The 24,745-nt window shown below is 47.2% G+C and overlaps 1 protein-coding gene and 1 long non-coding RNA gene across 2 annotated transcripts in view; both read right to left on the reverse strand.

Moving 5' to 3' along the window:
• Positions 1-24,745, reverse strand: part of LOC135570674 (uncharacterized) — a 241,397-nt gene that overhangs the window by 71,547 nt on the left and 145,105 nt on the right. The gene's annotated exons all lie outside the window — the stretch shown is intronic.
• The window catches only part of LOC135570673 (collagen alpha-1(XIV) chain-like), a 128,182-nt gene that overhangs the window by 8,319 nt on the left and 95,118 nt on the right, over positions 1-24,745 (reverse strand). Inside the window, exons 19-22 of the mRNA XM_065016633.1 lie at positions 22,783-22,899; positions 8,578-8,724; positions 5,083-5,157; positions 4,877-4,901 (exon numbers count right to left, since the gene is read on the reverse strand). Of these exons, the coding sequence (XP_064872705.1) occupies positions 4,877-4,901; positions 5,083-5,157; positions 8,578-8,724; positions 22,783-22,899 (364 nt within the window). The remainder of the gene's footprint in view (positions 1-4,876; positions 4,902-5,082; positions 5,158-8,577; positions 8,725-22,782; positions 22,900-24,745) is intronic.

Raw genomic sequence — 24,745 nt, forward strand, 5'->3', positions numbered from 1 at the left:
AGAGCTGGCCGGTCTCTCAGAATGTGAGGAACGACTAGAGCTGGCCTGTATCTCAGAATGTGAGGAACGGCCTGTACTAGAGCTGGCCTAGGTCTCTCAGAATGTGAGGAACGACTAGAGCTGGCCGGTCTCTCAGAATGTGAGGAACAGCTAGAGCTGGCTGGCCTGTATCTCAGAATGTGAGGAACAGAATGTATCTCAGAATGAGAACAGCTAGAGCTGGCCTGTATCTCAGAATGTGAGGAACAGACTAGAGCTGGCTGTATCTCAGAATGTGAGGAACGGTCTAGAGCTGGCCTGTATCTCAGAATGTGAGGAACGACTAGAGCTGGCCTCTCTCTGGCCTCTCAGAATGTAAGGAACCTGTATCTCAGAATGTGAGGAACGCTAGAGCTGGCCTGTATCTCAGAATGTGAGGAACGACTAGAGCTGGCCTGTATCTCAGAATGTGAGGAACGACTAGAGCTGGCCTGTATCTCAGAATGTGAGGAACGACTAGAGCTGGCCTGTATCTCAGAATGTGAGGAACTCTAGAGCTGGCCTGTATCTCAGAATGTGAGGAACGACTAGAGCTGGCCTGTATCTCAGAATGTGAGAACGGCTCTGGCCTGTATCTCAGAATGTGAGGAACGGCTAGAGCTGGCCTGTATCTCAGAATGTGAGGAACAGCTAGAGCTGGCCTGTATCTCAGAATGTGAGGAACGACTAGAGCTGGCCTGTCTCTCAGAATGTGAGGAACGACTAGAGCTGGCCTGTATCTCAGAATGTGAGGAACGACTAGAGCTGGCCGGTCTCTCAGAATGTGAGGTCTAGAGCTGGCCTGTATCTCAGAATGTGAGGAACACTAGAGCTGGCCTGTCTCTCAGAATGTGAGGAACAGCTAGAGCTGGCCGGAGCTGGCTCTCAGAATGTGAGGAACGACTAGAGCTGGCCTGTATCTCAGAATGTGAGGAACGAGCTGGCCTGCTAGAGCTGGCCGGTCTCTCAGAATGTGAGGAACGACTAGAGCTGGCCTGTATCTCAGAATGTGAGGAGAGCTGGCCTGTATCTCAGAATGCTGGCCTAGAGCTGGCCTGTCTCAGAATGTGAGGAAGAGCTGGCCTGTATCTAGAATGTGGCTAGAGCTGGCCTGTCAGAATGTGAGGAACGACTAGAGCTGGCCGGTCTCTCAGAATGTGAGGAACGACTAGAGCTGGCCTGTCTCTCAGAATGTGAGGAACGGCTAGAGCTGGCCTGTATCTCAGAATGTGAGGAACAGAGAGCTGGCTAGAATGCTGGCTGGCCTGTATCTCAGAATGTGAGGAACGGCCTGTATCTCAGAATGAGCGACTAGAGCTGGCCTGTCTCTCAGAATGTGAGGAACGACTAGAGCTGGCCGGTCTCTCAGAATGTGAGGAACGGCTAGAGCTGGCCTGTCTCTCAGAATGTGAGGAACAGCTAGAGCTGGCCTGTATCTCAGAATGTGAGGAACGACTAGAGCTGGCCTGTATCTCAGAATGTGAGGCCTGTATCTCAGAATGTGAGGAACGACTAGAGCTGGCCTGTATCTCAGAATGTAAGAATGTGAGACTAGAGCTGGCCTGTCTCTCAGAATGTGAGGAACGACTAGAGCTGGCCTGTATCTCAGAATGTGAGAGGAACGGCTAGAGCTGGCCTGTGTCTCAGAATGTGAGGAACAGCTAGAGCTGGCCTGTATCTCAGAATGTGAGGAACGACTAGAGCTGGCCTGTATCTCAGAATGTGAGGAACAGCTCTCAGAGAGCTGGCCTGTATCTCAGAATGTGAGGAACGGCTAGAGCTGGCCGGTCTCTCAGAATGTAAGGAACGACTAGAGCTGGCCTGTATCTCAGAATGTGAGGAGCTGGCCTGTATCTCAGAATGTGAGGAACAGCTAGAGCTGGCCGGTCTCTCAGAATGTGAGGAAGAGCTGGCCTGTCTCTCAGAATGTGAGGAACTGAGCTGGCCTGTCTCTCAGAATGTGAGGAACAGCTAGAGCTGGCCTGTCTCTCAGAATGAGGAACGACTAGAGCTGGCCTGTATCTCAGAATGTGAGGAACTAGAGCTGGCCTGTATCTCAGAATGTGAGGAACGACTAGAGCTGGCCTGTCTCTCAGAATGTGAGGAACGGCTAGAGCTGGCCTGTATCTCAGAATGTGAGGAACGAATGTGAGGAACGCTAGAGCTGGCCTGTATCTCAGAATGTGAGGAACGACTAGAGCTGGCCTGTATCTCAGAATGTGAGGAACAGCTAGAGCTGGCCTGTATCTCAGAATGTGAGGAACGGCTAGGAACGACTAGAGCTGGCCGGTCTCTCAGAATGTGAGGAACGTATCTCAGAATGCTGGCCTGTATCTCAGAATGTGAGGAAGAGCTGGCCTGTATCTCAGAATGCTGGCCTAGAGCTGGCCTGTATCTCAGAATGTGAGGAACGAGCTGGCCTGTCTCTCAGAGCTGGCTGGCCGGTCTCTCAGAATGTGAGGAACAGCTAGAGCTGGCCTGTATCTCAGAATGTGAGGAACAGCTAGAGCTGGCCGGTATCTCAGAATGTGAGGAACAGCTAGAGCTGGCCTGTATCTCAGAATGTGAGGAACAGCTAGAGCTGGCCTGTATCTCAGAATGTGAGGAACAGCTAGAGCTGGCCTGTATCTCAGAATGTAAGGAACGACTAGAGCTGGCCTGTATCTCAGAATGTGTGGAACAGCTAGAGCTGGCCGGTCTCTCAGAATGTGAGGAACAGCTAGAGCTGGCCGGTCTCTCAGAATGTAAGGAACGACTAGAGCTGGCCTGTATCTCAGAATGTGAGGAACGGCTAGAGCTGGCCTGTATCTCAGAATGTGAGGAACGACTAGAGCTGGCCTGTATCTCAGAATGTGAGGAACGACTAGAGCTGGCCGGTCTCTCAGAATGTGAGGAACAGCTAGAGCTGGCCTGTATCTCAGAATGTGAGGAACGTATCTAGAGCTGGCCCGGTCTCTCAGAATGTGAGGAACAGCTAGAGGAACAGCTAGAGCTGGCCGGTATCTCAGAATGTGAGGAACAGACTAGAGCTGGCCGGTCTCTCGGAATGTGAGGAACGACTAGAGCTGGCCTGTATCTCAGAATGTGTGGAACAGCTAGAGCTGGCCAGTCTCTCAGAATGTGAGGAACAGCTAGAGCTGGCCGGTCTCTCAGAATGTAAGGAACGACTAGAGCTGGCCTGTATCTCAGAATGTGAGGAACGACTAGAGCTGGCCTGTATCTCAGAATGTGAGGAACGACTAGAGCTGGCCTGTATCTCAGAATGTGAGGAACGACTAGAGCTGGCCGGTCTCTCAGAATGTGAGGAACAGCTAGAGCTGGCCTGTATCTCAGAATGTGAGGAACGACTAGAGCTGGCCGGTGCCTCAGAATGTGAGGAACAGCTAGAGCTGGCCGGTCTCTCAGAATGTAAGGATCGACTAGAGCTGGCCGGTCTCTCGGAATGTGAGGAACGACTAGAGCTGGCCTGTATCTCAGAATGTGAGGAACGGCTAGAGCTGGCCCGTCTCTCAGAATGTAAGGAACGGTGATTTAGCCCGTTCTCTAACGCTAGGAAGAAGTATAGCTTGCCGGTCCTTGGCACAAGAAGGACCATAGCTTGTCGGTGCCTGGTACAAAGAGGGTTGAGAAACACTGGGCTACACTTTGAGGAACAAAGATAGGTCCTTTTTTCTAAGAGTGTAGAGGAATGGCAAGAGAAATGTCTGGCCTGTTTGATCTTTGTTTAAACAAGCCAGAGAGTTAGAATTATAACAAATTGACTGGTACAAACCTCTAGAGGTGGGACAAATGATTTCAGTCTGAAGTGCTTAGAATTATAGCAGAGTTCTTAGAATGGTGGGAGAGTTCTTAAGGGAAGGTTGTTATGGCAATCAAACCGGACAGGAAGTATCGACAGGATGGGAGGAAGGCTTGATACACAGCCAGGCAGCAGTGCACCATGGGGGGATAGAAGTGTGCAAGGCTCTTTCTCAATTTGTCTTTCATCGATTTAATCGATTCCTCCCACGCTCTATCCTCGCCTCATTCACAAAACACATTGGAGAAGATCCAAGGTCCCGCCCATTCGAACCGTCTCCTCCAATGCGATTGAGAAGAAGTTGAGTACTTCTGACTTCAACTATTATTAAGAGCTAGAGATAATATCCAAAATGCAATATTCAACTAATCCCGCTGGAAAAACGACCTTGAGGACTTTGCTGAGAATACATTGATAAAAGCCCGAAGATGTTTTCAGTCTATTACGGTGCTGTATCTTATTTCTCATTTATTTCAACCTGTTAAGAACTTAATACTTATCACAAATCTGATGATTGCAGTTCACCTAAAAATGGACCAGGACTTAAACCCTCAGGGGGCTGTCTGCCTATGGTATTTGGTAGTGTGTATATGAAGGTCAGTAGAGGAGGGAGGAAGCAAAGCCTCAGCTAATGTAATAAGTAATGCATGCAGATGCTGTGTAAATATGCACAGACTGGAGCTGCTGCTTGTCTGAGCCGCACTGCAAATGTTTGATAAGATACTGGATAATCCCCAAGAAAGAAGACTTAAAAAATTGATAAGATATTGGATACCCCTCAAGAAAGAAGACTTACAAAGTTGATAAGATACTGGATACCCCTCAATAAAGAAAACTTAAAAAGTTGATAAGATACTGGATACCCCTCAATAAAGAAAACTTAAAAAGTTGATAAGATACTGGATACCCTCAAGAAATAAGACTTAAAAAGTTGTATTTACCTCCAAAAACTCTTCCTCAGCTGGATAAATACCACTAAGTACCGGTACTTGTTTGGTGATTGTATAATGTGGTTCATTTGGTATAAAAGCGAGATATATTTGTATTTATCTGTGGTACCTCAGTGTGCTGAAGTAAAGGTGAACTGTCATCAGAGATGTAGTGAGGGTTTGAGAAAGGTCACACTATGGTGGGGACAGCAGGGGAGAGGAAGGTGTGTGTGTGTGTGTGTGTGTGTTTGTGTTTGTGTGTGTGTGTGTGTGTGTGTGTGTGTGTGTGTGTGTGTGTGTGTGTGCGGACACACAGTGGCAGTTCTTCTCTCTTACCTTCCTTGGCGGGCGGTATGGTCGGTAGGGGGGGTGACGTGGGGGGTGGTGTCGGTGGCTGGGTGGGGGCGGGGACTAGAAAACACAGAGAGACAAGCACATAAATCATCACGGTACATCCATCATACCTCTCTATCCACACACACACACCTACAGTGGGGCAAAAAAGTATTTAGTCAGCCACCAATTGTGCAAGTTCTCCCACTTAAAAAGATGAGAGAGGCCTGTAATTTTCATCATAGGTACACTTCAACTATGACAGACAAAATGAGAAGAAAAAATCCAGAAAATCACATTGTAGGATTTTTAATGAATTTATTTGCAAATTATGGTGGAAAATAAGTATTTGGTCACCTACAAACAAGCAAGATTTCTGGCTCTCACAGACCTGTAACTTCTTCTTCAAGAGGATCCTCTGTCCTCCACTCGTTACCTGTATTAATGGCACCTGTTTGAACTTGTTATCAACTTGTTTTTTGCCCCACTGTACCAGTATCCACCTACCTCTCCCATGCTGTCCCCAAACAATGCCTCTCTTTTGGATAAGCCAGGGAGGTTTTTCTGTGGTGAGTGATAGCAGCAGTAGCAGCAGCAACAGTGTAACCTCCTCCTGGGGGGAGAGCAGCTATCTGTATCCCTGGCAGCGAGTGAGCATCTCCTGTCCCCTAAACAGACCAGTTCTCCCCACCTCATTGCCTTGCCAATGGCCTGCATCATTAGCCTACTATTGTTGCTTCTAAGGGACAGTCGTGCTGCAGGGACTGACGCCGTGTCCTAAATGACACCCTATCCCCGTTGTAAATGTAGGGAACAGGCTACCGTTTGGGACGTACCCTAAAGGGAGGTGAAATGAGTTGTGGCTGGTGCTCAGCCACACAGGCAGAGAGCAGCTCTGGGGGGAAGGTTTCATTTACCAGACGAAACGAGAGAAAGCATGCTTTGTCTTCACTGAGCTGAGCTGATCTACAGGCCAGTCAGTCGTAAGCCACAACAGCCATTAAAGGTAATGGGATCAAGGCTGTTATCTGGAGGGGCTTTTGCATGGCCTGGAGCAACACTGGAATGATCGGTTCTATGGTTTCCCACTGCTTTCAGCCTCACATCGTTGACTCTGCTGTTTCAATGTGTAACATACAGTATGACAGGTCATCTTCATTTCTACTGCCAATACATCCAATCCAATGTTCATAGCTGGTCATTCTGTTCTACTCCCATAAGAGAGATTTGAGTGAAGTTTGAGTGAAGTTGGTACCTACGTGTTGTAGTGATGAGAGTGTTGAGGTCAGTTGGTACCTATGTGTTGTGTCCGTGATGAGAGTGTTGAGGTCAGTTGGTACCTACCGGTTGTAGTGATGAGAGTGTTGAGGTCAGTTGGTACCTACGTGTTGTGTCCGTGATGAGAGTGTTGAGGTCAGTTGGTATCTACGTGTTGTGTCTGTGATGAGAGTGTTGAGGTCAGTTGGTACCTACGTGTTGTAGTGATGAGAGTGTTGAGGTCAGTTGGTACCTACGTGTTGTAGTGATGAGAGTGTTGAGGTCAGTTGGTACCTACGTGTTGTGTCCGTGATGAGAGTGTTGAGGTCAGTTGGTACCTACGTGTAGTGTCCGTGATGAGAGTGTTGAGGTCAGTTGGTACCTACGTGTTGTGTCCATGATGAGAGTGTTGAGGTCAGTTGGTACCTACGTGTTGTGTCCATGATGAGAGTGTTGAGGTCAGTTGGTACCTACGTGTTGTAGTGATGAGAGTGTTGAGGTCAGTTGGTACCTACGTGTTGTGTGCGTGATGAGAGTGTTGAGGTCAGTTGGTACCTACGTGTTGTGTCCGTGATGAGAGTGTTGAGGTCAGTTGGTACCTACCGGTTGTAGTGATGAGAGTGTTGAGGTCAGTTGGTACCTACGTGTTGTGTCCGTGATGAGAGTGTTGAGGTCAGTTGGTACCTACGTGTTGTGTCCGTGATGAGAGTGTCGAGGTCAGTTGGTACCTACGTGTTGTAGTGATGAGAGTGTTGAGGTCAGTTGGTATCTACGTGTTGTAGTGATGAGAGTGTTGAGGTCAGTTGGTACCTACGTGTTGTGTCCGTGATGAGAGTGTTGAGGTCAGTTGGTACCTACGTGTTGTAGTGATGAGAGTGTTGAGGTCAGTTGGTACCTACGTGTTGTGTCCGTGATGAGAGTGTTGAGGTCAGTTGGTACCTACGTGTAGTAGTGATGAGAGTGTTGAGGTCAGTTGGTATCTACGTGTTGTAGTGATGAGAGTGTTGAGGTCAGTTGGTACCTACGTGTTGTGTCCGTGATGAGAGTGTCGAGGTCAGTTGGTACCTACGTGTTGTAGTGATGAGAGTGTCGAGGTCAGTTGGTACCTACGTGTTGTAGTGATGAGAGTGTCGAGGTCAGTTGGTACCTACGTGTTGTAGTGATGAGAGTGTTGAGGTCAGTTGGTACCTACGTGTTGTAGTGATGAGAGTGTTGAGGTCAGTTGGTACCTACGTGTTGTAGTGATGAGAGTGTTGAGGTCATTTGGTACCTATGTGTTGTAGTGATGAGAGTGTTGAGGTCAGTTGGTACCTACGTGTTGTGTGCGTGATGAGAGTGTTGAGGTCAGTTGGTACCTACCGGTTGTAGTGATGAGAGTGTTGAGGTCAGTTGGTACCTACGTGTTGTGTGCGTGATGAGAGTGTTGAGGTCAGTTGGTACCTACCGGTTGTAGTGATGAGAGTGTTGAGGTCAGTTGGTACCTACGTGTTGTAGTGATGAGAGTGTTGAGGTCAGTTGGTACCTACCGGTTGTAGTGATGAGAGTGTTGAGGTCAGTTGGTACCTACGTGTAGTAGTGATGAGAGTGTTGAGGTCAGTTGGTACCTACGTGTAGTGTCCGTGATGAGAGTGTTGAGGTCAGTTGGTACCTACGTGTTGTAGTGATGAGAGTGTTGAGGTCAGTTGGTACCTACGTGTTGTAGTGATGAGAGTGTTGAGGTCAGTTGGTACCTACCGGTTGTAGTGATGAGAGTGTTGAGGTCAGTTGGTACCTACGTGTTGTAGTGATGAGAGTGTTGAGGTCAGTTGGTACCTACGTGTTGTAGTGATGAGAGTGTTGAGGTCAGTTGGTACCTACCGGTTGTAGTGATGAGAGTGTTGAGGTCAGTTGGTACCTACGTGTAGTAGTGATGAGAGTGTTGAGGTCAGTTGGTACCTACGTGTTGTAGTGATGAGAGTGTCGAGGTCAGTTGGTACCTACGTGTTGTGTGCGTGATGAGAGTGTTGAGGTCAGTTGGTACCTACGTGTTGTGTGCGTGATGAGAGTGTTGAGGTCAGTTGGTACCTACGTGTTGTGTGCGTGATGAGAGTGTTGAGGTCAGTTGGTACCTACGTGTTGTGTGCGTGATGAGAGTGTTGAGGTCAGTTGGTACCTACGTGTTGTAGTGATGAGAGTGTCGAGGTCAGTTGGTACCTACGTGTTGTGTCCGTGATGAGAGTGTTGAGGTCAGTTCGTACATACGTGTAGTAGTGATGGTGGTGACGGCGGGCCCCTCCATGTCCTGTAGCTGGGTGGAAACGCTGATCTTATACTGGCTGTTAGGGGTCAGATCATAGAAACACTGTCTAGACGCAGAGCCTCCAACACTCACTTCCTGTTTCTGGCCATCTGGAGAGACAACAAACAATCAACAACAACAATTAAAAATCAACCTTCACAATCAGAGATGCAACATACTGTTGAATACAGATATGAAGATAATTTATAGAGCACAACATTGTCCTACCAGACTGATTCCTTAGTCTACATGTCAGAGAGGCATGACTCTTCTTTTAATACATTTCTATCTGAAAGTACCACAACATACTGAACACAACACAAAGAAATATCTGTTTAAATAGACTTCTATGGAAGAACAAGTTCTATGGAAGAACAGAGTTCTATGGAAGAACAGAGTTCTATGGAGGAACAGCGTTCTATGGAAGAACAGAGTTCTATGGAAGAACAGTGTTCTATGGAAGAACACCATTCTATGGAAGAACAGAGTTCTATGGAAGAAGAGAGTTCTCTGGTAGAACAGAGTTCTATGGAAGAACAGAGTTCTATGGAAGAACAGCGTTCTATGGAAGAACAGAGTTCTATGGAAGAACAGTGTTCTATGGAAGAACAGTGTTCTATGGAAGAAGAGAGTTCTATGGAAGAAGAGAGTTCTATGGAAGAACAGTGTTCTATGGAAGAACACCATTCTATGGAAGAACAGAGTTCTATGGAAGAAGAGAGTTCTCTGGTAGAACAGAGTTCTATGGAAGAACAGAGTTCTATGGAAGAACAGAGTTCTATGGAAGAACAGCGTTCTATGGAAGAACAGAGTTCTATGGAAGAACAGCGTTCTATGGAAGAACAGAGTTCTATGGAAGAACAGCGTTCTCTGGTAGAACAGAGTTCTATGGAAGAACAGAGTTCTATGGAAGAACAGAGTTCTATGGAAGAACAGCGTTCTATGGAAGAACAGAGTTCTATGGAAGAACAGCGTTCTATGGAAGAACAGAGTTCTATGGAAGAACAGTGTTCTATGGAAGAACAGTGTTCTATGGAAGAAGAGAGTTCTATGGAAGAAGAGAGTTCTATGGAAGAACAGTGTTCTATGGAAGAACACCATTCTATGGAAGAACAGAGTTCTATGGAAGAAGAGAGTTCTCTGGTAGAACAGAGTTCTATGGAAGAACAGAGTTCTATGGAAGAACAAGTTCTCTGGTAGAACAGAGTTCTCTGGTAGAACAGTATGGAAGAACAGAGTTCTATGGAAGAACAGAGTTCTATGGAAGAACCGTTCTATGGAAGAACAGAGTTCTGGGCCTCTAATGTTAGCATCTTTGAAGCCAAAGACAGAGTGAACTGACACACACGAGACTAATGGTGTCCATTCATCAACTTCATTATTGTAATTCTTTTCCAAAGGTGTCTTCTTGCCATTGTAAATTGAATCGAGACTCTGCCACATCGGATGAAACCTCTTTTTGAAAAATGTTTTCAGCAGCTGAAACATCTTGAAGCAGCCAGTTTAGGCAAACGCACAAGCACTGCACGCACAGACTCTGGTAGAACACACGCACACATCTTTGAAGCCAAAGACAGAGTGAACTGACACACACAGACTAATGGTGTCCATTCATCAACTTCATTATTGCACGCACGCACGCCACACACACACGCACACACACACATGACACCTCGCAAATGTTTTCACGCACGCACGCACACGCACGCACGCACGCACGCACACACGCACACACGCACACACGCACGCACGCACGCACACGCACACGCACGCACACGCACACACGCACGCACGCACACACACACACACACACACACACACACACACGCACGCACGCACGCACACACACGCACACACACACACACACACACACACGCACGCACGCACGCACACACACACACACACACACACACACACACACACACACACGCACACACACACACGCGTACACACGCGTACACACACACACGCGTACACTTTGTTCTGAAAGAGCTGCAAAACCTAGACCCGTACAAATCAGCTGGGCTTGACAATCTGGACCCTCTATTTCTGAAACTATCTGCCGCCATTGTCGCAACCCCTATTACCAGCCTGTTCAACCTCTCTTTCATATCGTCTGAGATCCCCAAGGATTGAAAGCTGCCGCAGTCATCCCCCTCTTCAAAGGGGAGACACCCTGGACCCAAACTGCTATAGACCTATATCCATCCTGCCCTGCCTATCTAAGGTCTTCGAAAGCCAAGTCAACAAACAGGTCACTGACCATCTCGAATCCCACCGTACCTTCTCTGCTGTGCAATCTGGTTTCCGAGCCGGTCACGGGTGCACCTCAGCCACGCTCAAGGTACTAAACGATATCATTACCGCCATCGATAAAAGACAGTACTGTGCAGCCGTCTTCATCGACCTCGCCAAGGCTTTCGACTCTGTCAATCACCATATTCTTATCGGCAGACTCAATAGCCTCGGTTTCTCGGATGACTGCCTTGCCTGGTTCACCAATTACTTTGCAGACAGAGTTCAGTGTGTCAAATCGGAGGGCATGCTGTCCGGTCCTCTGGCAGTCTCTATGGGGGTGCCACAGGGTTCAATTCTCGGGCCGACTCTTTTCTCTGTATATATCAATGATGTTGCTCTTGCTGCGGGCGATTCCCTGATCCACCTCTACGCAGACGACACCATTCTATATACTTTCGGCCCGTCATTGGACACTGTGCTATCTAACCTCCAAATGAGCTTCAATGCCATACAGCACTCCTTCCGTGGCCTCCAACTGCTCTTAAACGCGAGTAAAACCAAATGCATGCTTTTCAACCGATCGCTGCCTGCACCCGCATGCCCGACTAGCATCACCACCCTGGATGGTTCCGACCTTGAATATGTGGACATCTATAAGTACCTAGGTGTCTGGCTAGACTGCAAACTCCAGCCACTTTAATAATGGGAATTGATGGGAAATGATGTAAATATATCACTAGCCACTTTAAACAATGCTACCTTATATAATGTTACTTACCCTACACTATTCATCTCATATGCATATGTATATACTGTACTCTAGATCATCGACTGCATTCTTATGTCACTAGCCACTTTAACTATGCCACTTTGTTTACTTTGTCTACATACTCATCTCATATGTATATACTGTACTCGATACCATCTACTGTATGCTGCTCTGTACCATCACTCATTCATATATCCTTATGTACATATTCCTTATCCCCTTACACTGTGTATAAGACAGTAGTTTTGGAATTGTTAGTTAGATTACTTGTTGGTTATCACTGCATTGTCGGAACTAGAAGCACAAGCATTTCGCTACACTCGCATTAACATCTGCTAACCATGTGTATGTGACAAATAAATTTGATTTGATTTGATTTGATTTGATTTTGAACTCTCCTTCCAGACTCACATCAAACATCTCCAATCGAAAATCAAATCAAGAGTCGGCTTTCTATTCCGCAACAAAGCCTCCTTCACTCACGCCGCCAAGCTTACCCTAGTAAAACTGACTATCCTACCGATCCTCGATTTCGGCGATGTCATCTACAAAATGGCTTCCAACACTCTACTCAGCAAACTGGATGCAGTCTATCATAGTGCCATCCGTTTTGTCACCAAAGCACCTTATACCACCCACCACTGCGACTTGTATGCTCTAGTCGGCTGGCCCTCGCTACATATTCGTCGCCAGACCCACTGGCTCCAGGTCATCTACAAGTCCATGCTAGGTAAAGCTCCGCCTTATCTCAGTTCACTGGTCACGATGGCAACACCCATCCGTAGCACACGCTCCAGCAGGTGTATCTCACTGATCATCCCTAAAGCCAACACCTCATTTGGCCGCCTTTCGTTCCAGTACTCTGCTGCCTGTGACTGGAACGAACTGCAAAAATCGCTGAAGTTGGAGACTTTTATCTCGCTCACCAACTTCAAACATCAGCTATCCGAGCAGCTAACCGATCGCTGCAGCTGTACATAGTCTATTGGTAAATAGCCCACCCATTTTCACCTACCTCATTCCCATACTGTTTTTATACTGTTTTTTTATTTATTTATTTACTTTTCTGCTCTTTTGCACACCAATATCTCTACCTGTACATGACCATCTGATCATTTATCACCCCAGTGTTAATCTGCAAAATTGTATTATTCGCCTACCTCCTCATGCCTTTTGCACACATTGTATATAGACTGCCCATTTTTTTTCTACTGTGTTATTGACTTGTTAATTGTTTATTCCATGTGTAACTCTGTGTTGTCTGTTCACACTGCTATGCTTTATCTTGGCCAGGTCGCAGTTGCAAATGAGAACTTGTTCTCAACTAGCCTACCTGGTTAAATAAAGGTGAAATAAAAACACACACACACACGCGTACGCACACACACACACACGCGTGTACACACACACACACACACACACACACACACATACATACATACATACATACACACGTACATACACATACACCATTCCTGTATATTTAACATGATCTGTGACTCCTGCAGTCAGATATCCTGGGCCACTGATCTGTACGTGACCCAGTCAGTCAGAATCAGAACAGAGGACAATAGAACTAAAGGTTCTGGAACTCTGCCTTCTAGATGTTCTCTAGCTGCTCCTGCATTCTACATTCTAATTCCTCAAATCTCTCCTTCCAGGGATTTCCTTCCTCTGTCTCTGTCTGTCTGGCAGGGACAGAGGCAGTACTTTACCTGCAGCTCAAATGGTACCCTATTCCCTACAGAGTGCACTACTTTAGATCAGAGCCGGAGCTGAATGACAAAAAGGATGCACAGATTTGTATTTTCTTTCATTTCGAAAATAAATGCTAAAACAGGAAGAATTAAAAAATATATAATAATTTCTCAGAATTGTGTCATATTGGAAACAGATCAGGGATAATGTGTCTCTGCATCCCAATTACAGAAGGAGATGTACGAGGGTTCTCCTTTACAGTCTAGATGATTTCACGTAATAATGTCCAGGAACAAGGACCACAGAAACACTCATCCAATAATGGGATTAACCAAATATGTACCAGAGTCGTATGACTGCTGATTCCTGAGCTAAACAACTGGATGGGATGTTTTCACTGAAAGACCCTTTACAAACCCAGCTATGTGGAAGATGATCAGACGTATTTGGCTAAAACATCAACCCCCCCAACAAATACCACCCTCCCTATTATACACTGGGGCGGCAGGGTAGCCTAGTACCACCCTCAAATACCACCCTCCCTATTATACACTGGGGCGGCAGGGTAGCCTAGTACCACCCTCAAATACCACCCTCCCTATTATACACTGGGGCAGCAGGGTAGCAGGGTAGCCTAGTACCACCCTCAAATACCACCCTCCCTATTATACACTGGGGCGGCAGGGTAGCCTAGTACCACCCTCAAATACCACCCTCCCTATTATACACTGGGGCGGCAGGGTAGCCTAGTACCACCCTCAAATACCACCCTCCCTATTATACACTGGGGCAGCAGGGTAGCCTAGTACCACCCTCAAATACCACCCTCCCTATTATACACTGGGGCGGCAGGGTAGCCTAGTACCACCCTCAAATAGCACCCTCCCTATTATACACTGGGGCGGCAGGGTAGCCTAGTACCACCCTCAAATAGCACCCTCCCTATTATACACTGGGGGCGGCAGGGTAGCCTAGTACCACCCTCAAATACCACCCTCCCTATTATACACTGGGGCGGCAGGGTAGCCTAGTACCACCCTCAAATACCACCCTCCCTATTATACACTGGGGCGGCAGGGTAGCCTAGTACCACCCTCAAATACCACCCTCCCTATTATACACTGGGGTGGCAGGGTAGCCTAGTACCACCCTCAAATACCACCCTCAAATACCACCCTCCCTATTATACACTGGGGGGTAGCCTAGGGGGCAGGGTAGCCTAGTACCACCCTCAAATACCACCCTCCCTATTATACACTGGGGCGGCAGGGTAGCCTAGTACCACCCTCAAATACCACCCTCCCTATTATACACTGGGGCACTGGGGCCTCCCTATTATACACTGGGGCGGCAGGGTAGCCTAGTACCACCCTCAAATACCACCCTCCCTATTATACACTGGGGCGGCAGGGTAGCCTAGTACCACCCTCAAATACCACCCTCCTTATTATACACTGGGGCAGCAGGGTAGCCTAGTACCACCCTCAAATACCACCCTCCCTATTATACACTGGGGCGGCAGGGTAGCCTAGTACCACCCTCAAATACCACCCTCCCTATTATACACTGGGGGGCGGCAGGGTAGCCTAAATACCACCCTCCCTAAATACACTGGGGGCGGCAGGGTAGCCTAGTACCACCCTCAAATACCACCCTCCCTATACACTGGGGCGGCAGGGTAGCCTAGTACCACCCTCAAATACCACCCTCCCTATTATACACTGGGGCGGCAGGGTAGCCTAGTACCACCCTCAAATACCACCCTCCCTATTATACACTGGGGCGGCAGGGTAGCCTAGTACCACCCTCAAATACCACCCTCCTTATTATACACTGGGGCGGCAGGGTAGCCTAGTACCACCCTCAAATACCACCCTCCCTATTATACACTGGGGCGGCAGGGTAGCCTAGTAGCACCCTCAAATACCACCCTCCTTATTATACACTGGGGCAGCAGGGTAGCCTAGTACCACCCTCAAATACCACCCTCCCTATTATACACTGGGGCGGCAGGGTAGGCTAGTACCACCCTCAAATACCACCCTCCCTATTATACACTGGGGCAGCAGGGTAGCCTAGTACCACCCTCAAATACCACCCTCCGTATTTTACACTGGGGCGGCAGGGTAGCCTAGTACCACCCTCAAATACCACCCTCCCTATTATACACTGGGGCGGCAGGGTAGCCTAGTACCACCCTCAAATACCACCCTCCCTATTATACACTGGGGTGGCAGGGTAGCCTAGTACCACCCTCAAATACCACCCTCCCTATAATACACTGGGGTGGCAGGGTAGCCTAGTACCACCCTCAAATACCACCCTCCCTATTATACACTGGGGCGGCAGGGTAGCCTAGTACCACCCTCAAATACCACCCTCCCTATTATACACTGGGGTGGCAGGGTAGCCTGGTACCACCCTCAAATACCACCCTCCCTATTATACACTGGGGTGGCAGGGTAGCCTAGTACCACCCTCAAATACCACCCTCCTTATTATACACTGGGGCAGCAGGGTAGCCTAGTACCACCCTCAAATACCACCCTCCCTATAATACACTGGGGCGGCAGGGTAGCCTAGTACCACCCTCAAATACCACCCTCCCTATTATACACTGGGGTGGCAGGGTAGCCTGGTACCACCCTCAAATACCACCCTCCCTATTATACACTGGGGCGGCAGGGTAGCCTAGTACCACCCTCAAATACCACCCTCCCTATAATACACTGGGGCGGCAGGGTAGCCTAGTAGCACCCTCAAATACCACCCGCCTTATTATACACTGGGGCAGCAGGGTAGCCTAGTACCACCCTCAAATACCACCCTCCCTATAATACACTGGGGCGGCAGGGTAGCCTAGTACCACCCTCAAATACCACCCTCCCTATTATACACTGGGGTGGCAGGGTAGCCTAGTACCACCCTCAAATACCACCCTCCCTATAATACACTGGGGCGGCAGGGTAGCCTAGTACCACCCTCAAATACCACCCTCCCTATTATACACTGGGGCGGCAGGGTAGCCTAGTACCACCCTCAAATACCACCCTCCCTATTATACACTGGGGTGGCAGGGTAGCCTGGTACCACCCTCAAATACCACCCTCCCTATTATACACTGGGGTGGCAGGGTAGCCTAGTACCACCCTCAAATACCACCCTCCCTATAATACACTGGGGCGGCAGGGTAGCCTAGTACCACCCTCAAATACCACCCTCCTTATTATACACTGGGGCAGCAGGGTAGCCTAGTACCACCCTCAAATACCACCCTCCCTATAATACACTGGGGCGGCAGGGTAGCCTAGTACCACCCTCAAATACCACCCTCCCTATTATACACTGGGGTGGCAGGGTAGCCTGGTACCACCCTCAAATACCACCCTCCCTATTATACACTGGGGTGGCAGGGTAGCCTAGTACCACCCTCAAATACCACCCTCCCTATAATACACTGGGGCGGCAGGGTAGCCTAGTAGCACCCTCAAATACCACCCTCCTTATTATACACTGGGGCAGCAGGGTAGCCTAGTACCACCCTCAAATACCACCCTCCCTATAATACACTGGGGCGGCAGGGTAGCCTAGTACCACCCTCAAATACCACCCTCCCTATAATACACTGGGGCGGCAGGGTAGCCTAGTACCACCCTCAAATACCACCCTCCCTATTATACACTGGGGTGGCAGGGTAGCCTGGTACCACCCTCAAATACCACCCTCCCTATTATACACTGGGGCGGCAGGGTAGCCTAGTACCACCCTCAAATACCACCCTCCCTATAATACACTGGGGCGGCAGGGTAGCCTAGTAGCACCCTCAAATACCACCCTCCTTATTATACACTGGGGCAGCAGGGTAGCCTAGTACCACCCTCAAATACCACCCTCCCTATAATACACTGGGGCGGCAGGGTAGCCTAGTACCACCCTCAAATACCACCCTCCCTATTATACACTGGGGTGGCAGGGTAGCCTAGTACCACCCTCAAATACCACCCTCCCTATTATACACTGGGGCGGCAGGGTAGCCTAGTACCACCCTCAAATACCACCCTCCCTATTATACACTGGGGTGGCAGGGTAGCCTAGTACCACCCTCAAATACCACCCTCCCCATTATACACTGGGGCGGCAGGGTAGCCTGGTACCACCCTCAAATACCACCCTCCTTATTATACACTGGGGCAGCAGGGTAGCCTAGTACCACCCTCAAATACCACCCTCCCTATTATACACTGGGGCGGCAGGGTAGCCTAGTACCACCCTCAAATACCACCCTCCCTATAATACACTGGGGCGGCAGGGTAGCCTAGTACCACCCTCAAATACCACCCTCCCTATTATACACTGGGGTGGCAGGGTAGCCTAGTACCACCCTCAAATACCACCCTCCCTATTATACACTGGGGCGGCAGGGTAGCCTGGTACCACCCTCAAATACCACCCTCCTTATTATACACTGGGGCGGCAGGGTAGCCTAGTACCACCCTCAAATACCACCCTCCCTATTATACACTGGGGCGGCAGGGTAGCCTAGTGGTTAGTGGTTAGAGTGGAGGGGCAGCAGGGTAGCCTAGTGGTTAGTGGTTAGAGTGGAGGGGCAGCAGGGTAGCCTAGTGGTTAGTGGTTAGAGTGGAGGGGCAGCATGGTAGCCTAGTGGTTAGTGGTTAGAGTGACTCAGGGTTACACTCATAATGCCTGCGGCAAGGTAGCCTAGTGGTTAGAGAGTTGGACTAGTAACCGGAAGGTTGCAAGTTCAAACCCCCGAGCTGACAAGGTACAAAACTGTCGTTCTACCCCTGAACAGGCAGTTAACCCACTGTTCCTAGGCCGTCATTGAAAATAAGAATTTGTTCTTAACTGACTTGCCTAGTTAAAAAAACACTTGGTCATTGATTTAACCAGGGTTGTTGTCCAGTCACATATCTGGACAGACAATAGAGATTTCCTCAATATTAACCAGTTGTCATGAAGTGTAAAACTGATCATTATTAGATATTTATTCGCTGAATGTTACAAAGACTGAAGTATTTAAATTACATTAATTGCTATTAGCTTACTACACTCCTTGTATACTTGAAACAGACTCCAGAGAGAATACACACACACAGTAGAACACAGGGTAGACAACATAATGGTTATTATGCCATGCTGTCACTAACCACACAGAGCTGTACACAACCTGCCATGCTGTCACTAACCACACAGAGCTGAACACAACCTGCCATGCTGTCACTAACCACACAGAGCTGAACACAACCTGCCATGCTGTCACTAACCACACAGAGCTGAACACAACCTGCCATGCTGTCACTAACCACACAGAGCTGTACACAACCTGCCATGCTGTCACTAACCACACAGAGCTGTACACAACCTGCCATGCTGTCACTAACCACACAGAGCTGTACACAACCTGCCATGCTGTCACTAACCACACAGAGCTGAACACAACCTGCCATGCTGTCACTAACCACACAGAGCTGTACACAACCTGCCATGCTGTCACTAACCACACAGAGCTGAACACAACCTGCCATGCTGTCACTTAACCACACAGAGCTGAACACAACCTGCCATGCTGTCACTAACCACACAGCACATTACTACTGTATACCTTCCTAGCAGTCAATCAACTGTGCTCCTATAATATCAGTGAGCTATGAGATAGAACTAATTCCAGACAGATCCAGACGGAGCACGTTAAGGCATACGGAAGGAATAGAGGCAGGGTCTGGTTTTAATATTGGAACAGATCTCAAATCTCCTGTGTTTAGAGAGATAAATGGAGAGAGAGAGGGGGAGAGAGAGACAGAGGGGGACAGAGGGAAAGAGAAAGAGAGAGTGAGAGAGAGGAGGGGGAGGGAGAAAGAGAAAGAAAGGAAGACAGAGAGAGATAGGGAGGAGAGAGAGAGAGAGAGGGGACAGAGAGAGGGGGAGAGAGAGAGAGACAGAGGGGGACAGAGAGAGGGGGAGAGAGAGAGAGACAGAGGGGGACAGAGAGAGGGGGAGTGAAAGAGAAAGAGAGAGTGAGAGAGAGGAGGGGAGGGAGAAAGAGAAAGAAAGGAAGACAGAGAGAGGAGGGGGAGAGAGAGAGAGAGAGAGGGGGAGAGAGGGGGAGAGAGAGAGAGAGAGAGAGAGAGAGAGAGTGGACAGAGAGAGGGGGAGAGAGAGAGAGACAGAGGGGGACAGAGAGAGGGGGAGAGAGAGAGAGACAGAGGGGGACAGAGAGAGGGGGAGAGAGAGACAGAGGGGGACAGAGAGAGGGGGAGAGAGAGAGAGAGACAAGGGGGACAGAGAGAGAGAGAGAGAGAGAGAGAGAGAGGGGACAGAGAGGGGACAGAGAGAGAAAGAGAGAGGAGAGAGAGAGAGAGGAGGGGGAGAGAGAGAGGGGAAGAGAGAGAGAGAGACAGAGGGGGACAGAGAGGGGGGAGAGAGAGAGAGAGACAGAGGGGGACAGAGAGAGGGGGAGAGAGAGAGAGACAGAGGGGGACAGAGAGAGGGGGAGAGAAAGAGAAAGAGAGGGGAGAGAGAGGGGGAGAGAGGGGAGGGGGAAAGAGAAAGAAAGGAGAGACAGGGGGACAGAGAGGGGGAGAGAGAGAGAGAGAGAGGGGGACAGAGAGAGGGGGAGAGAGAGAGAGACAGAGGGGGACAGAGAGAGGGGGAGAGAAAGAGAGAGAGAGGAGACAGAGAGGGGGAGGGAGAAAGAGACAGAAAGGAAGACAGAGAGAGATAGGGGAGAGAGAGAGAGAGAGGGAGAGGGGACAGAGAGAGGGGAGAGAGAGAGAGAGAGAGAGAGAGAGAGAGAGGAGAGACAGAGAGAGAGAGGGAGAGAGAGAGAGACAGAGGGGGACAGAGAGAGGGGGAGAGAGAGAGAGACAGAGGGGGACAGAGAGAGGGGGAGAGAGAGAGAGGGGGACAGAGAGGGGGGAGAGAGAGAGAGACAGAGGAAGACAGAGAGAGAGAGAGAGAGAGAGAGAGAGAGAGAGAGAGAGAGAGAGAGAGAGAGAGAGAGAGAGAGGGACAGAGACAGACAGAGACAGAGAGAGGGGGGAGAGAGAGAGACAGAGGGTGACAGAGAGAGGGGAGAGAGAGACAGAGGGGAGAGAGAGAGGGGACAGAGAGAGAGAGAGACAGAGGGGGACAGAGAGAGAGAGAGAGAGAGAGAGAGAGGGGGAGAGAGAGAGAGAGAGAGAGAGACAGAGACAGAGAGAGGGGAGAAGGGAGAGAAGAGAAAGAGAGAGAAAGGAAGCGCTGAGGATTTGGTGGATTTGAAGATAAGCTCATGCCTGAGGTTTGGGGAGATGGAAATGGGCAATAAAAGAGAAAATATAGAGAAGACTTTAAGAATATGCTAAGAAGTGACACAGCAACACTGTCAGAGCACGGGAGGAATACAACTACTCTAAGAAGTGACATAGCAACACTGTCAGAGGACAGGAGGAATACAACTACTCTAAGAAGTGACATAGCAACACTGTCAGAGGACAGGAGGAATACAACTACTCTAAGAAGTGACATAGCAACACTGTCAGAGGACAGGAGGAATACAACTACTCTAAGAAGTGACATAGCAACACTGTCAGAGGACAGGAGGAATACAACTACTCTAAGAAGTGACATAGCAACACTGTCAGAGGACAGGAGGAATACAACTACTCTAAGAAGTGACATAGCAACACTGTCAGAGCACAGGAGGAATACAACTACTCTAAGAAGTGACATAGCAACACTGTCAGAGGACAGGAGGAATACAACTACTCTAAGAAGTGACATAGCAACACTGTCAGAGGACAGGAGGAATACAACTACTCTAAGAAGTGACATAGCAACACTGTCAGAGCACAGGAGGAATACAACTACTCTAAGAAGTGACATAGCAACACTGTCAAGAGCACGGGAGGAATACAACTACTCTAAGAAGTGACATAGCAACACTGTCAGAGGACAGGAGGAATACAACTACTCTAAGAAGTGACATAGCAACACTGTCAAGAGCACGGGAGGAATACAACTACTCTAAGAAGTGACATAGCAACACTATAACACGTCAGAGAAGCCCTAGTCAAAAACACACTGACATTCAGCTATAACATGAAGGAGAAGACCTAGTCAAAAACACACAGACATTCAGCTATAACATGAAGGAATACAGTCAAAAACACACAGACATTCAGCTATAACATGAAGGAGAAGACCTAGTCAAAAACACACAGACATTCAGACATTCAAAAACACACAGACATTCAGCTATAACATGAAGGAGAAGACCTAGTCAAAAACACACAGACATTCAGCTAAACATGAAGGAGAAGACACAAAAACACACAGACATTCAGCTATAACATGAAGGAGAAGGCCAAAAACACATGGACATTCAGTCAAAGGAGAAGGTCTAGTCACACACAGACATTCAGCTAGCAACATGAAGGAGAAGGTCTAGTCAAAAACACACAGACATTCAGCTATAACATGAAGGAGAAGACCTAGTCAAAAACACACAGACATTCAGCTATAACATGAAGGAGACGGCCTAGTCAAAAACACACAGACATTCAGCTATAACATGAAGGAGAAGGCCTAGTCAAAAACACATGGACATTCAGCTATAACATGAAGGAGAAGGCCTAGTCAAAAACACACAGACATTCAGCTATAACATGAAGGAGAAGGTCTAGTCAAAAACACACAGACATTCAGCTATAACATGAAGGAGAAGACCTAGTCAAAAACACACAGACATTCAGCTATAACATGAAGGAGACGGCCTAGTCAAAAACACACAGACATTCAGCTATAACATGAAGGAGAAGGCCTAGTCAAAAACACATGGACATTCAGCTATAACATGAAGGAGAAGGCCTAGTCAAAAACACACAGACATTCAGCTATAACATGAAGGAGAAGGTCTAGTCAAAAACACACAGACATTCAGCTATAACATGAAGGAGAAGGCCTAGTCAAAAACACACAGACATTCAGCTATAACATGAAGGAGAAGGTCTAGTCAAAAACACATAGACATTCAGCTATAACATGAAGGAGACGGCCTAGTCAAAAACACACAGACATTCAGCTATAACATGAAGGAGAAGGCCTAGTCAAAAACACACAGACATTCAGCTATAACATGAAGGAGAAGGTCTAGTCAAAAACACACGGACATTCAGCTATAACATGAAGGAGAAGGCCTAGTCAAAAACACACAGACATTCAGCTATAACATGAAGGAGAAGGTCTAGTCAAAAACACACAGACATTCAGCTATAACATGAAGGAGAAGACCTAGTCAAAACACACAGACATTCAGCTATAACATGAAGGAGACGGCCTAGTCAAAAACACACGGACATTCAGCTATAACATGAAGGAGAAGGCCTAGTCAAAAACACACAGACATTCAGCTATAACATGAAGGAGAAGGTCTAGTCAAAAACACACGGACATCGTTACTCACTGAGCAGAGACTCGATGACCACCCTGTAGAGGTCAGCCTGACGATGGGGCTGCCACTGAACACACATACTGGACATCATCACCTGGTAGGTGTTCAGGTTGGTCACGCCCAGGTACACTGAGGGGAGGGAGAGAGACAGAGGGGGACAGAGAGAGAGAGAGAGAGAGAGAGAGAGAGAGAGAGAGAGAGAGAGAGAGAAGTGGGGGGCAGAGAGAGAGAGAGAAGTGGGGGGCAGAGAGAGAGAGAGAAGTGGGGGACAGAGAGCGAGCGAGAGAGAGAGAGAGAGAGAGAGAGAGAAGTGGGGGGCAGAGAGGGGGACAGAGAGAAGTGAGAGACAAAGAGAGAGGGGGACAGAGAGAGAGAGAGACACGGAGAGAGAGACAAAAAGAGAGAGACAAAAGAGAGAGAGAGAAAGAGAGAGATTTTATAAACACAATCACGATGACAGAAGAACATCAACAGCACATCACTATCACCATTACCATCACACAATCACATCAAATCACTATCACATCATCAAATAACTATCACATCAAATCACATCAAATCACAATCAAATCATCAAATAACTATCACATCAAATAACTATCACAAATCAAATCAAATCACATCAAATAACTATCACATCAAATAACTATCACATCAAATAACTATCACATCAAATCACTATCACATCACATCACTATCACATCAAATAACTATCAAATCAAATAACTATCACATCAAATCACAATCACATCAAATAACTATCACATCAAATAACTATCACTATCAATCAAATCAAAATCACTCATCAAATCACTAATCACATCAAATCACTATCACATCATCAAATAACTATCACATCAAATCACTCAAATAACTATCACATCAAATCACTATCAAATCACATCAAAAATCACTATCACATCAAATCACTATCACATCAAATCACTATCACATCAAATCACTATCAAATCAAATCACTATCACATCAAATAACTATCAAATCAAATCAAATAACTATCACATCAAATCACAATCACATCACAATCAACTATCACATCAAATAACTATCACATCAAATAACTATCACATCAAATAACTATCACATCAAATAACTATCACATCAAATCACTATCACATCAAATCACTAAATCACTATCAAAAATCACTATCACATCAATCACATCAAATCACTATCACATCAAATCACTATCACATCAAATCACTATCACATCAATCACATCAAATCACTATCACATCAAATAACTATCACATCAAATCACTATCACATCAAATAACTATCACATCAAATCACTATCACATCACATAAATCACTATCACATCAAATCACAATCACATCAAATCAAATCACAATCACAATCACATCAACTCACTCAAATCACATCACTATCACATCAAATCACTATCACATCAATCACATCAAATCACTCAAATCACATCAAATCAACTATCACATCAAATCACTATCACATCAAATCACTATCACATCAAATCACTATCACATCAAATCACTATCACATCAATCACATCAAATCACTATCACATCAAATCACTATCACATCAAATCACTATCACATCAAATCACTATCAAATCACTATCAAATCAAATCACTATCACATCAATCACATCAAATCACTATCACATCAAATCACTATCACATCAAATCACTATCACATCAAATCACTATCACATCAAATCACTATCACATCAAATCACTATCACATCAATCACATCAAATCACTATCACATCAAATAACTATCACATCAAATAACTACCACATCAAATCACTATCACATCAAATCACTATCACATCAAATCACTATCACATCAATCACATCAAATCACCATCACATCAAATAACTATCACATCAAATAACTATCAAATCATCAAATCACTATCAAATAACTATCAACATCAAATAACTATCACATCAAATAACTATCATCATCAAATC

The sequence above is a fragment of the Oncorhynchus nerka genome, unplaced genomic scaffold, assembly GCF_034236695.1.
Source record: "Oncorhynchus nerka isolate Pitt River unplaced genomic scaffold, Oner_Uvic_2.0 unplaced_scaffold_948, whole genome shotgun sequence".
Taxonomy (NCBI): Eukaryota; Metazoa; Chordata; class Actinopteri; order Salmoniformes; family Salmonidae; genus Oncorhynchus; species Oncorhynchus nerka.